We start from the raw sequence: 13,643 nt of genomic DNA on the forward strand, positions 1-13,643 counted from the left end.
TATGTGGTACAGTTTTTGTCTTGCCACCATGCAAAGGACATTGCTAACTTAGGTGTTCAACATAGGGCGGCAAAGATCTTATTCTTACGTAATTAACCTTATGATGAAAGGCTCCGATCTCTTAACATGTTCTCTCTGGAAAAAGTTTACTTCGGAGGAAAACCGATTGAATGTTTCAAAATGCTTAATGGCTTGTAGACAAACGTCCAAAATTCTTATGATTGATGACGCATCTCAAAAGAGAAATAATGGTAGTACAAAACTAGTGTAAAAGATAATTCAGACTGCACCAGATTTTTCTACACTCATCTTGTAGCATGAGAATTCAATGAACTTCCAACTCTCAATGGTTCAGTGCAACACGAGTGATTCATTTAATAACAAACTTGACTGCCACTTCATCTTAACACTTATAAAAGAAGGAATGCAAAGTCTTGGGGGGCCATTTATTAAAATTTCTTTTAGGTTCAAGGACAGTCCACCTATTTAATTTTTAAACCATAGATTATGTGGTCTGAACATAATTTATATTTATGTAAATCAATCACACCACCCACCTATCTTGATTTCAGCTTCCTGTGTGTGGTTCTGAGGATGAGTGGCATAAACACACAAGTGGATTTCTTGGCACCCCCCCGTGACCACATGTGTGATAGCGGCCATGTAAGTCTGTGGGAAAAGGCCAACCAAATGGAGCATTCTTCTCATCTGGCCACAAACAGCTCTGGAGGAAATGATTCCTTTCCATTATTTACTCCAGCCACTCAGGGTCCTCAAGGGCCACTTGGTCAAGAAGCCCCACTTGAAACTTCTTTCTTCCAGCGTGCTAACAGAGTTATCTCTAATTCTCTGAGAGAACCCACAGATACATGTGCATCTGTTTTTCAAGCAGCAAACAGAGGGGGAGATACTTTTAAGAATATTCACTTGCACTCAGGTCAGAATCATCTGGCTACTTCAAATGTGTTTGACAGTTTTGACAGCTTACATAAGGCATCTCTGTTAGAAAAACAGAAGATAAAAGATTCTTGCAATGCTTATAAAACTTCTAGCATTAGTGATTCTGCTTCAGCTCACCCAGTAGTCAAAAGGGTTCCCATTTTTAAGGCAGGCCGTAGTAAAGCCTCCAAAGTGCCTTTGCTGCCTAACAAAGCAAAAAAGAGGTTGATTACATCTGAAGAAGAACCTGTAAAGAAACATGCTGGGATTTCTTCTTTTAATCATTCAGAAATATCTGCTTTCAAACCAGTAATTACAAATGGTACCTCAGAAATAGCCTCTACTCCATCCCCTTCTCTGTCAACTGAAACTGTAGACAATCAGAATATACCTCCTAGCAATAAAGGAAAGACGTTACCAAAAAAACCCAAGTTTGGTAAACCACACCCCTGTCCTGACAAGAAAATCAAGAAAGAGAAAAACTCACTTTTGATGAAGTCTGGAAGTGGAGAACCAAACAGAGAAGTAATTTCATGCTATTTATTGTAGAATGATAAGGTCGCACACAGTACACACTCTTATTAGTATGCATGTTGTAGGTTCAGTTTTATTTATTTGTGTTTCAACAAAAGTAGATATTTTAATACTTGGGTATTATTATCGCCCTCCTCCAAGGAGAAGAATGATGTTTTTTGTTGTCTGTCTGTCCTTTACCTAAATATCTTCAAAACAGATTGATGTTTAGTCACCAAATTCTCAAGGTTTTTTGGTGCCTGCTGTAAGCACTCATGGTTTGCCTTCAAAGCACTGGTGTGTGCTTTCATATGGTTGCCACACTCATTCAGGCATTTTTTTTCACATTTTTTTAAGAACAAAGACTACTCAAGGGTGACAATAAAGAAAAATCTGATGTAGTGCTGCTCCCACATATAAAGGACGAAAAATATAGCCAAAAAGAGGCTATAAAGAGAGAAATGGAATCCATAGCAGGATAGGTCAGAAAGCAAAGATTTGTCAGACCCTGTTAAAAGCTTTCGATAACTATGTCTAATCAGTGGGGGCATACTTCGGGGGACGCGTCGCCTTACCCACCTTACGATGCCAAGCCCGGGGGTCCCGCTGGGCATCTCCATGCAGGCCCTCTTCCCATCCTGAGTACCTTGTGGCAGGATCTATCGACATGCTCAAGCCACGAGCTCTGTGGGTGTCCCCTTGGCCTCCTCCACTCAGGATTCTCTCTTACAGAGACAACCTGATGAGCAGGATATACTACATGTGTTGAGCGAGTCCATAATACCATGGGCCAAACTAATCCTCTGTAAGACTTCCTGGCGAGACTCACCGTTGTTATGAACTACACTACCAAGATACATGAAGCCTTCTGAAATTTCAATATTCTCGCCACACGCATGAACAGACTGTACAGTTTCATCTAGCAAGCCTCCAAACACCTGTACTTTGGAATTGTTTGGGAATCATGGAACTCCAGCCAAACAGTCAATCCAAATCATAATCTGATTTCACAGTTGAATTATACAGATGATTTTCTACAACTTTTATTCAATGAGATTCATTCCAGAATGAAAAAAAATACAAAAATTTACCAATTTTTTTTTTTGAGTTTCACCACAACTTTGGCGCTCTGTATTGTGTGTGCAAATGCTTGTGTATATGTATGTGTTTAATTATGTGTGTACATGTGTGATTTTCATGTGTAAGTATATTGTGTGTATAGTACATTGAGGGTGTAAATACTTGTGTATATGTGTGTTAATTTTATGAATACATGTGTGTGTACATTGTGTGTGTAGCCTTATTCTGTTTAAGTGCGGAAACAAATACGAAATTACATTACGATGATTTTTCATTCTAGTACGATACGGACCAATTTTTCCAGTACAATGCGAATTATTAAATTACGGTGTGGTATTGCTCTGAGGTTTGAATCACAAAAATTATTATCATATTGTATCGTACTCCATGCCCTGCTGTCAGGGCCTTGCCTGAAAAGATGTGTATAACTGAGTGTTTACTGTATGTATCTTTGTTCGTATATATTCATCACACACACACACACACACACACACTTTGTCTACATTAGGCCAGACAGAGAGAGAGAGAGAGAGAGCGTACCTATTATATAGTCAAGGTAATATACTTTCAACTAGTTTTTAGAGTATCAAGTGTTTTTTGAATTTATAAGAACGATGGTCAGTCACGTTTTCTTAATAAAAGTCTTCTTACCATAGGACTCTGATACTCTACGGAGCAGCCAACCTGGAGAAGAAAGTAAATCAATGGATAATGCACCAACAGAAATAATAAAAGAAGAAGTGTGTGTTGACAAAGACAAATTTGATGACACTGGAACTTTTGGTGAAGAAAATGAATCTGGAAAGGAGGACTCCTTCACTCACACACCAGTTCAGCGCAAATCACCCAAGAAAAAGAAGAATAAGACTCAGGGTACAAAGAAAAATCTACCTAGCATTCTGGGATTCAAGAAAAAGAAGTTGCATGGAGCTCAAATTAACATGAAAAAACACCCAGAGTCAAATAAGGGTAGGAAGAAGAAACCGTCTCAAATAATGTCAGCTGGCCAGAGCAGTCAGTCAGAAGCCCTTAATGATAGTGACAAAAGTCCTTCACAAGTAATTGATGAAGAGAAGATCAGTGAATCTCATGCAACTCAGTTTTCCAAGACAAATACACAAATGATTCCTAACAAAAAGAAGAAAATTTCTTTCAATGATATTAAGGGCATGAAGAGTACCTTTTCTGATGCAGTGAATATAAAAAAGAAAAAATCTCTGAAGAATTGTACATCAACCTCTGCTATGAAACAGGTAAGAAGTCATTAATTATATAATTAGAAATATTTAACTAACTAATGGGGAGCATACACAGGGGTCACATTGCTTCACTCACTCTCCATCTCCACTCCAAATAGTCCTTCCGAGCAAGCTCCCATGCAGCTGCCCTATCCATCCCAAGTCCTTCTCAGCAGGATCAGTCAACTTGCCCCAGCCAAGTTTCGTGGGCTTTTCGTTGGTCTCCTCCACTCAGGGTTGTCTTGTACGTAGACAACTCTGTGAGCAGGATCAACAAATGGGAGGAGTGCCACATGCCCATATATCTGGAGGTGATGTTCACAAACTAAGTTAGCAACAGGCTTCAATTCAGTTTCATGGTGTCGTCGCTGGTTCGAGAAGTATAGTAATTTCAGTGATACCCCATAAGGCACTTGGTACCAAAGGCATCGACACGCCTTTCCAAGTCAGTATTTAGTATTCATGTCTCAAAGCCATACAGTAAGACAGGGAGCACAGGCAACTTTAAGATTTGAATCTTTGTCTGCCTACATAGATAGCGACAATGCCATATACAGTACTTGTGTTGGGTGAGTTCATAACACTGTGGGCCCTTGAGTGATTTCCTGGTAAAACCCACCATTGTTATGCACTACACTGCCAAGGTATATGAATCTTTTGGTGACCCCAACATCCTCACCACATGCATTAACAGACAAGCCTCCAAACGACTGGACCTTGGTTTTGGCCCTGGAGAACTTCAGTCCCAGAGGCTTTGACTCCTCATGCAGCACTTTGAGAGCCAACCTCAGGACCTCCAGTGATTCTTTGAGAAGTACACATCATCAGTAAAAACAAGATCTTTGATTGTGATTTTGCCAACAGATGCTCCACAACGACTTTGATCAGTAATTTTGCCTAATACCCTGTCCATGCAAATGTTGAATAGTGATGGAGCAAAGATGCACCCCTGCCTCCTAAATTAAGAAGGAAGAAACTGGAAACCCCTCCCCGACACTTCACAGCACTCTCAGTCTCGGAGCAAAGGCCAATCATCAGGTCAGTAAACCCGCAGAATATCCTAGAGTTCCTTACGATGCACTGAGTCAAAAGCCTTCTTGAGATTGACATAGGCTGCTAGCAGCCCCTGTCAAAACTCGCATTGGCATTCCACAAGGATTAATTGTTGACTTGCCAGGAATGAACCAGGATTGCTCAGGTCTCCGAAACTAGCAGTTGAGATTGAATTTCCATCAGCAGCAGATGAACGAGCACCTTGCCCGGCACACTGAGCAGTGTAATACCATGGTAATTGTTGCAGCCCTGTCGGTCCCCTTCCTCTTTCCTGATAGCGACATCCAGCCCCCTTTCTAGTCAAGAGGAATGGCACTGGACAGCCACATAGCAGACAGTACCGCATACAACCCACGGATCACAGCTTCACCCCCTGCTTCTAACATCTCTGCACCGATATTACAGATCCCAGCTGCCTTTCCACCCTTCAGCTTCCTCACAGCCTCTCTCACCTCTGCAAGAGAGGGTGGAGTTTTGTCTATTGGTGGATCAGCAGCCACCATTTGCAGCCCAGTCAGAGGAAGCTGTTCTCTTGGGGTCTCTGCTGTGTACAACTGCCCAAAGTACTGAGCTCACTGAGTCCAGTACCCATATGCACCTAATACTATCTGCTCATCAGCCATTCAGATCATACTCATCTGAGATGTGGATTTGGATTGGAGCTTTTTCAGAACTCATAAGGCAGGTCTAAGGTCGTTTTCATTTAAACAACCCTCAACTTCCTTAGTGAGACCTCTGACATACCTCTCCTTATTCCTTCTCAGAAAGGTTTTAGTCCTGCGTTGTTCCGATTTTGATTCCTGGTCTATTGACTGACTTGTATTTTAGGAGTGAGAGTGCTGTGAAGTGTGGGTGGATGGGGAGCCTGGCAATGGAGAGATTAGTGGTGGAGGTTATACTTACTACTGGTCAGGCCAGAGCAATGGTGTCTGTCTCAAGGGAGTAGTCCTAGCCATTTCTAACTGACTGCAGTCCCCTGTCGTTGGGGTTACTCTGGAATGAGCTTTATGATGCTGGTGAGGTTGAAGCACACCTTGGGGTTCATATGTTATTGTAGTGTACGGCCCAACCGAGATGTATGGACTTGAGGAGAAAGAGATGTTCTGTGACAAGCTTGACTCTATAGCTGATCAGTTCCCCCAATGTGACATGCTCATTGTCTTTGGAGACTTCAGTGCAGTTACGGACATAGAGAGAGTTGGCTAAGAGTTGAGTGTTGGTCCCCATGGGTCTGGCACCAGAAATGTAAATAGTTCACTCCTGAGCTGTGCAAATTCCAGAACGTGGAGGATTGCTGGTTCTTGGTTCCAGATATGTTAGCCTCGTTACTGGACCTAGTATAGCAATGCTGGCAGTGTGACAAAGGAAGTTTTATCACATTTTTGTTAGTACTCATTGGAGGATCTTCCAGAATTGTAGGGTTTTCTGGAGTGCTGAGTTTTATGCAACAGACCACAGACTTTTTATATAACTGAGGATATGCATCAGGTCCAAGAAAATTTCAAGATGCAACCCTTCAGGGTCTTATCTTGAGAAACTGAGGGACCAGGCGTGTGCTCAGGAGTATGCAGTGGCAGCCTCTAATTGGATTAAAGTGCTTAGCACTCAGGAGGACCCTGGAGAGTTGTGGGATACCTTTAAATATGACACTCAGAGCTTCCAAGGAATGCATTGGAGAGTGCTCAAGGTCTAGGAGTAGAGTTGCCTCTGGGGAGACACTGGAAAACGTAAAAAAGAGTCATGCTGCCAGACTGGCTGGGGATGAGCGATACAGGATTCTGTCATGAAGGACTAGAACCCTTCTGAGGTCAGAGGTCTTGCTGAGTAAGTCGAGCGTTGTCTAAATGCAAATGGCCTTAGACCTCCCTTATAACCTTTGAAGAAGCTCCATTCCAAAGCCACATCTCAGATGAGTACTATCTGAATGGCTGATGGGCAGATAGTATCAGATGTGGATGGGTACTGGGCTCAGTGAGCAGAGTACTTTAGGCAGTTGTACACAGCAGAGCCCCCAGGGGCTGGCTCCCTCCAACAGGGTTGTAGGTGGTGGCTGCTGATCCACCACTAGATGAAACTCCACGCTCTCTTGAAGAGGTGAGAGAGGCTGTAAGGAAGTTGAAGGGAGGAAAGGCAGCTGGGATCCATAATATCAGTGCAGAGATGTTGACAGTTGGGGGTGAAGCCATTATCCATGGGTTGCATGTAGTACTGTCAGCCATGTGGCAGTTCGGTGCCATTCCTCTTGACTAGAATAGGGTGTTGGTTTTCCTTATTTGAAAAAGGAAAGGGGAGCAACAGGATTGCATCAATTACTGTGGTATTACACTGCTCAGTGTGCTGGGCAAGGTGCTTGCTCATCTGTTGCTAATGTGAATTCATTCTCATCTGCTAAAGCTTTAGACTGATCAATCTGGGTTCATGCCTAACAGGTCAACAATTAACTGTATTCTAGCACTTTGTGTCCTGGTGGAATGCTGATGTGAGTTTTGACAGGGGCTACTCACAGCCAATATCAATCTCAAGAAGGCTTTTGACTCAGTGCATCGTAAGGCACTCTGGGACATTATGTGGATCCATGGGATTCCTGCAAGGATTATTGACCTAATGACTGGCCTTCACTTTGAGAGTGAAAGTGCTGTGAAGTGTGGGGAAAGCATTTCCAGCTTTTTCCCTGTTAATTCAGGAGTAAGGCAGAGGTGTGTCCTTGCTCCATCACTTTTCAACACTTGCATGGACTGGATATTAGGCAGAGTTGTTGATCAAAGTTATTGCCAAGCATCTGTTGGCTACATCAAGGTTGCTAACTTTATGTTTGCTGATGATGGTGTGCTTCCCATGGAATTGCTAGAGGTCCTGGTGTTGGCTTTCAAAGCATTGCATGAGGAGGCAAAGCCTCTGGGAGTGATGGTCACCTGGGTCAAGGTCCAGTCATTTGGAGGCTTGTTGGATAACACAGATCAGTCTTTTCATGCATGTGGTGAGGATGTTGAGGTCACCAAAAGTTTTAAATACCTTGGTATTGTGGTGCATAACAATGGTGGATCTTACCAGGAAGTCACTCAACGGAATGGCCTGGCCCACGGTGTTATGGACTCACTCAACAAGAGTATATGGCCTTGTCGATAACTATGCAGGCAGACAGATTTGAATCTTTGGGTTGCTTGTTCTCCCTGTTTTACTGTGTTGGTCTGAGACATGGACATTGTGTAGTGACTTGGAGAGGCATGTCAATCCCTTTGGTACCAAGTGCCTTCACAGGATTTTAGGGTATCACTGGAATGACTGTCGAGCCAGCAACTATGTGATGAAACTGTATTAAGGCCTGTTACCAGCTTAATACATGAACACCAATTCCCTCTATGTGGGCACATGGCATGACTCCTGGATGTCAATCTTTCTCATAGAGTTGTTTCTCTATGAGATAATTCTGAGTGGAAGAGACCAAGTGGACACCCACCTAACTCCTAGCCCTCATAGCTGGGGCAAGTTGATTGATCCTGCCAGGATGGACTTGGGATGAAAAGTCAGTTCCATGGGAGCTTGCTTGGGGTGACCATTGGGAGTGGAAGTGTCGAGTGAGTGAAACGATACTCCCCAGGCGTATGTCCTCCATTAGTAAGTAGTTTGTATCATTTGCTGAGTTTCAAAAAGAAAAGTCAACATTTGTTTAGGGAAGGCAAACCTGTAACAGTGGGAGTAGCAGCTATTTTAAATTTTCAACTTAATTGTTTTCAATCATTAATGATCTTTAAGTATTATGTGATATTGCATAAAAAAGTAATTCTAATTATGATTTATATCCTAGAACAGCGGTTCCCAAAGTGTGGTGTGCGCACACCCCTGGGGGTGCATTAGCTGATCACTAGGGGTGTGTAAGGAGAAAAAATAATGTAATGGTGGATTTTGTTTCATTAAAATTTCAAACACATCATCAACTGCCATTGTTTTAAAACTAACGTATGCTGTATGCTTCAGCGGAGTTATCTGTTCTTTGGCCTGTATTACAAGTCCAATCCAAGAAGTTTTGGGTCCCTACAGAGTTATTCATCCTGAACTCTGCAAGGACCCAAAACTTCTCGGATTGGACTTGTAGTACGGCCCCCAAACCGACCTTTGTAGGGACCCAAAACTTCTCGGGTTTGACTTGTAATACGGCCCTTTGTTTGAAACTTACCCAGACTCTGAGCACATTCATCCACTCCCCAGGTACATTTTCGTTCAGTTTTGATAGCCATCGTTCAGAGCCTCATACTTTGCGAGCACAACATTCATAATAAATGGACAAAATTTCAGGAAATCGACGGGACCTTAGTACTGCTTGAATCTTAGCGGGGGTGCGTGGATTTGGTCACAGCCTGGGAGGTGGTGCGTGGCCTGAAAAGTTTGGGAACCGCTGTCATAGAAGATGCATATAGTTTTCAGTTGACAGTAATGGCAAAATGGGATAAAGATGTCAACAAAATTTTGTTCAGGTTTCTTTAATTAGCCTCTGAATTATAGATGTGAGAAGTACTAGAGTAATCTTTTTCTGCTGTTGACATTTCACAGCAAACTGCAGAAGCTGACCTGCCAGGGCAGATGGAGAAAGAAACACATGGGTAAGTGTGTGTGTGTGTGTGTGTGTGTAATTCACCACGGCCTGATCAAGAGCTGGACTTTTCATCACCAGCAAGTACCCTCCCGATTAAAGCAAGCTCATTATAGTCCAACTCTGGGTACTGTCAGAACCTTCACACACCACACACCCGATCCCCCTTGCTCAAGGGGGGACAGTTAGTGCTTCTTGTCAGAGGAAAAATCCCAGCCTGAATAGGGCTTGAACCTTCACCTGCCAAGACGCAAAGCCTGGCAGCGCAGAGCTTTAACCACTGAGCTATCAAAGTGGAGTGCATGCATGTGTGTGTGTGTGTTTGTGTATGCGTGTATGTGTGTGTGTGTGTGTGTGTAAGTTCACAATAGTCTGACCACACGATAGACTCATGATCGCCAGCCAGTTTTAACCTCCTTTACTGAGTGTGGAGCTCAGAGGAGACTGATCTCTGGATACATCTGAAACCACACACTAGTATACACCTGGAGGGAGGGACACAACTCCTGACTGACACTCAGTGCCCATTCACTGCTGGGTGAACAGGGGGCATGGATTACAGGAGACTGCCCATTCATATCCACTCCGGCCAGGAATTGAACCTCGGACTTCTTTCTTATGAGGCGAGAGTGCTAACCACTGTCCCACAGAGCATGTGTGTGTGTGTGTGTGTGTGTGTGTGTGTGTGTGTGTGTGTGTGTGTGTGTGTGTGTGTGTGTGTGTGTGAATTTACCTAGTTGTATTTACCTAGTTGTGACATACGGGAAAAGAGCTACGCTCGCGCTGTCCCGTCTCCATATCCTCTCTTATCCAACTTTTCCTTAAAATTATGAATGTTTCTTGCACAAACCACCTCCTCCTCTAGTCCATTCCACAGCTCCATGCTGTGTGTGTGTGTGTGTGTGTGTGTGTGTGTGTGTGTGTGTGTGTGTGTGCTTACCAAATTGTAGTTTACAGGATTGAATCATGCTGACTTTGTCAGGCCTCCATATTCATTTCTATCTAACTTATCCTCGAATTTGTGAATTCTCATCAACTGAACTACCTCTTGATTTAGACTTCCCTCTGTCTGCAGATGTTTGGAAAACAGATATCCTCTTAGAGAGAGAGAGAGAGAGAGAGAGAGAGAGAGAGAGAGAGAGAATTTTTACGTATGAGCTATTTGTACTCATAATCATCTTGTATCTCTGCTGCTGTCATTGATTAGAAAATCTTTGTTCTATACTTTTTATGTATATGATGCACCTTTGTAAAAAATACACCTCAGTTTCCATGTCTATCTCTCATGGTATAATATTTTTAAAGTTTTTATTTATGTGTTCAGCATTAGCATAATCTTTTATTATTAAGTTCGATACTAATATAAACCATAACAAAATCCATACAGTCATACCTCGGATATACGAGCTAAATTCACTCCAGAGTTTTGTTCGCAAACTTAAAAACTCGTAAACCGAAATGAACGCACGCTGTAGTGCTGAAAACACAAAGATCGCACACCAGAGCACAAATGTAAGTGGACACGAGCGCGTTGTGTGCTACGTCTGCGAGTGCACAATGCGGACTGAGACCCCATTCTTATTGTTTTCTGCTCTGAGTGCTCTCGTCTTTTGGCGAACAAATGGAACCCATGCTCATGTCTTTAACTTGTACAAATAGGATGCTTCCCTAGCCCATCGTGGTGCAGGCAAGTGTTTATGGTGGCACCATCTTGCAGTGGTTCATGCTGCCCCCCGGAACTCATCTTTGATCCTGGAATCTATAGTCCGGGTTGACAGGTGGTCTTCTGGACAACATGTGGGTAGTCTTAGGCCACTCGGTGGGGACTGAAAAATCCCAGCTTGTGGCACCGGGTGGGGCGCGAACCCGTGTCGGCCTGGACGCGGCGCCGTCATGCTATCCACTCAGCCACTCACAGCACATAAACCAAGGCTTTTTTTTTTTTTTTTTTTTTTTTTTTTTTTGCTCGTAAATAAAAACTTTCGTAAAGTATGGCACTCGTAAACCGAGGTATTACTGCATTCCATAATAAAATACATGATGTATGTTTGATTCTGTGCACGCCTAGCTACGAATGTGTGGGACTTGGTTCAATTCTGGTCTGACTAGTCTGCAATCAGCCCACCCAGCTGTTCATCATTTCATTGGGGCCATCTGATAAACAGGTAGCTGGGGAAACCTAGGAAAGGTTTACTGTGGCTGGGGAAACCTAGGAAAGGTTCACTGTGGTAAATCAAGTGTCAAACTTGCCTGTTTCCCTTGGTAATGGGTTCCCTACCATCACAAAATATATATATATATATATATATATATATATATATATATATATATATATATATATATATATATATATATATATATATATATATATATAATATATATATATATATATATATATATATATATATATATATATATATATATATATATATATATATATATATATATATATATATATATATATATATATATATATATATATATATATATATATATATATATATATATATATATATATATATATATATATATATATATATATATATATATATATATATATATATATATATATATATATATATATATATATATATATATATATATATATATATATATATATATATATATATATATATATATATATATATATATATATATATATATATATATATATATATATATATATATATATATATATATATATATATATATATATATATATATATATATATATATATATATATATATATATATATATATATATATATATATATATATATATATATATATATATATATATATATATATATATATATATATATATATATATATATATATATATATATATATATATATATATATATATATATATATGTAACCTCGGTTTATGAGCTTAATTTGTTTCAGAATTTTGCTCGCAAACCAAAAAACTCGTAAACCAAAACGAATGCACACTGTAGTGCTGAAAACATAAAGATCGTACACTAGAGCACAAACATAAGTGAACATGAGCGTGCGGGTGCTACATCGTCGTGTCTACTACGTGTGCTGAGACCCCATTCCTATTGTTTTCCCCTCTGAATGCTCTCATCTGATGGCAAACAAGGAATATATATATATATATATATATATATATATATATATATATATATATATATATATATATATATATATATATATATATATATATATATATATATATATATATATATATATATATATATATATATATATATATATATATATATATATATATATATATATATATATATATATATATATATATATATATATATATATATATATATATATATATATATATATATATATATATATATATATATATATATATATATATATATATATACATATATATATATATATATATATATATATATATATATATATATATATATATATATATATATATATATATATATATATATATATCTCAGAGGCATTGAAACTGAAGTTTGAGATGGTAATAATGCCCTAGATACACATTTAATACTACTGAAATTTGAATTGGATCATGTACTTTGCACTCAAGGCTACCATCTCAATTTATCATTAGTGCCAGAGTTTCCTCTCTTGTAAATGAGTGTTAGACTGTCAATAGCATGATATTTTAATGGCTTATTCCTTGTATAGGATAATATGTGTTCAATAGTTCTTACACAGATGATGCAAGTCACAAACCCTCAGTTTCTGAAGATTTGACTGGGAGTACTTTGAGATCCTCACCTCTGTCGCATGACACAACTGAGAGTTCTTTGGATTTATCTCAGTCAAGAACATCAGAAATGTCATCTTGTGGTGAAAGTGAAAGAAGTCGTGAGAGGGATAAGTATGAAGAAGAATCTAATAGAATCACAGATGAAGAGATTACTAATCTTTCAGAGGGCTATAAGGTTTGTTTAGTGCATTGTTATGTTTTGGCAGAGTTGTTGTTGCTGTTGTTGTAATCACATGAAGTCAAACCTCATTAAAATACCAGTAGAGTTTATTTAGCTACTATGTACTTACTAAGTTGTTGTTGTTGTCTTCATTATTGTTGTTGTTGCTAGTGGTAGTATTACCAGCAGTAGAATTACAGACAAAAATATTACAACTCATTCATTGACTGGTAGAATCTGTTTAATTAATTGGGATATTTTCCTGAACCTTCTTTTTTGTGTTCATCTTGTTATTGTTTAGTTTTTTTTTTCAACATATAAGGCATAAACATATTA

General features: G+C 39.6%; 1 protein-coding gene across 12 annotated transcripts in view; it reads left to right on the plus strand.

Moving 5' to 3' along the window:
- LOC127009656 (protein PFC0760c-like) overlaps positions 1-13,643 on the plus strand; it is a 43,300-nt gene that overhangs the window by 2,535 nt on the left and 27,122 nt on the right. For 5 of the 12 annotated variants that reach the window (XM_050882920.1, XM_050882924.1, XM_050882923.1 and 2 more), the window contains exons 2-5: positions 573-1,464; positions 3,189-3,785; positions 9,372-9,421; positions 13,082-13,322. In XM_050882920.1, the coding sequence (XP_050738877.1) occupies positions 595-1,464; positions 3,189-3,785; positions 9,372-9,421; positions 13,082-13,322 (1,758 nt within the window). In that variant the 5' untranslated portion in view covers positions 573-594. The remainder of the gene's footprint in view (positions 1-572; positions 1,465-3,188; positions 3,786-9,371; positions 9,422-13,081; positions 13,323-13,643) is intronic. The other 7 variants (XM_050882925.1, XM_050882928.1, XM_050882927.1 and 4 more) reach the window with 2 other exon arrangements.

This window comes from Eriocheir sinensis, chromosome 41 (assembly GCF_024679095.1).
Source record: "Eriocheir sinensis breed Jianghai 21 chromosome 41, ASM2467909v1, whole genome shotgun sequence".
Taxonomy (NCBI): domain Eukaryota; kingdom Metazoa; phylum Arthropoda; class Malacostraca; order Decapoda; family Varunidae; genus Eriocheir; species Eriocheir sinensis.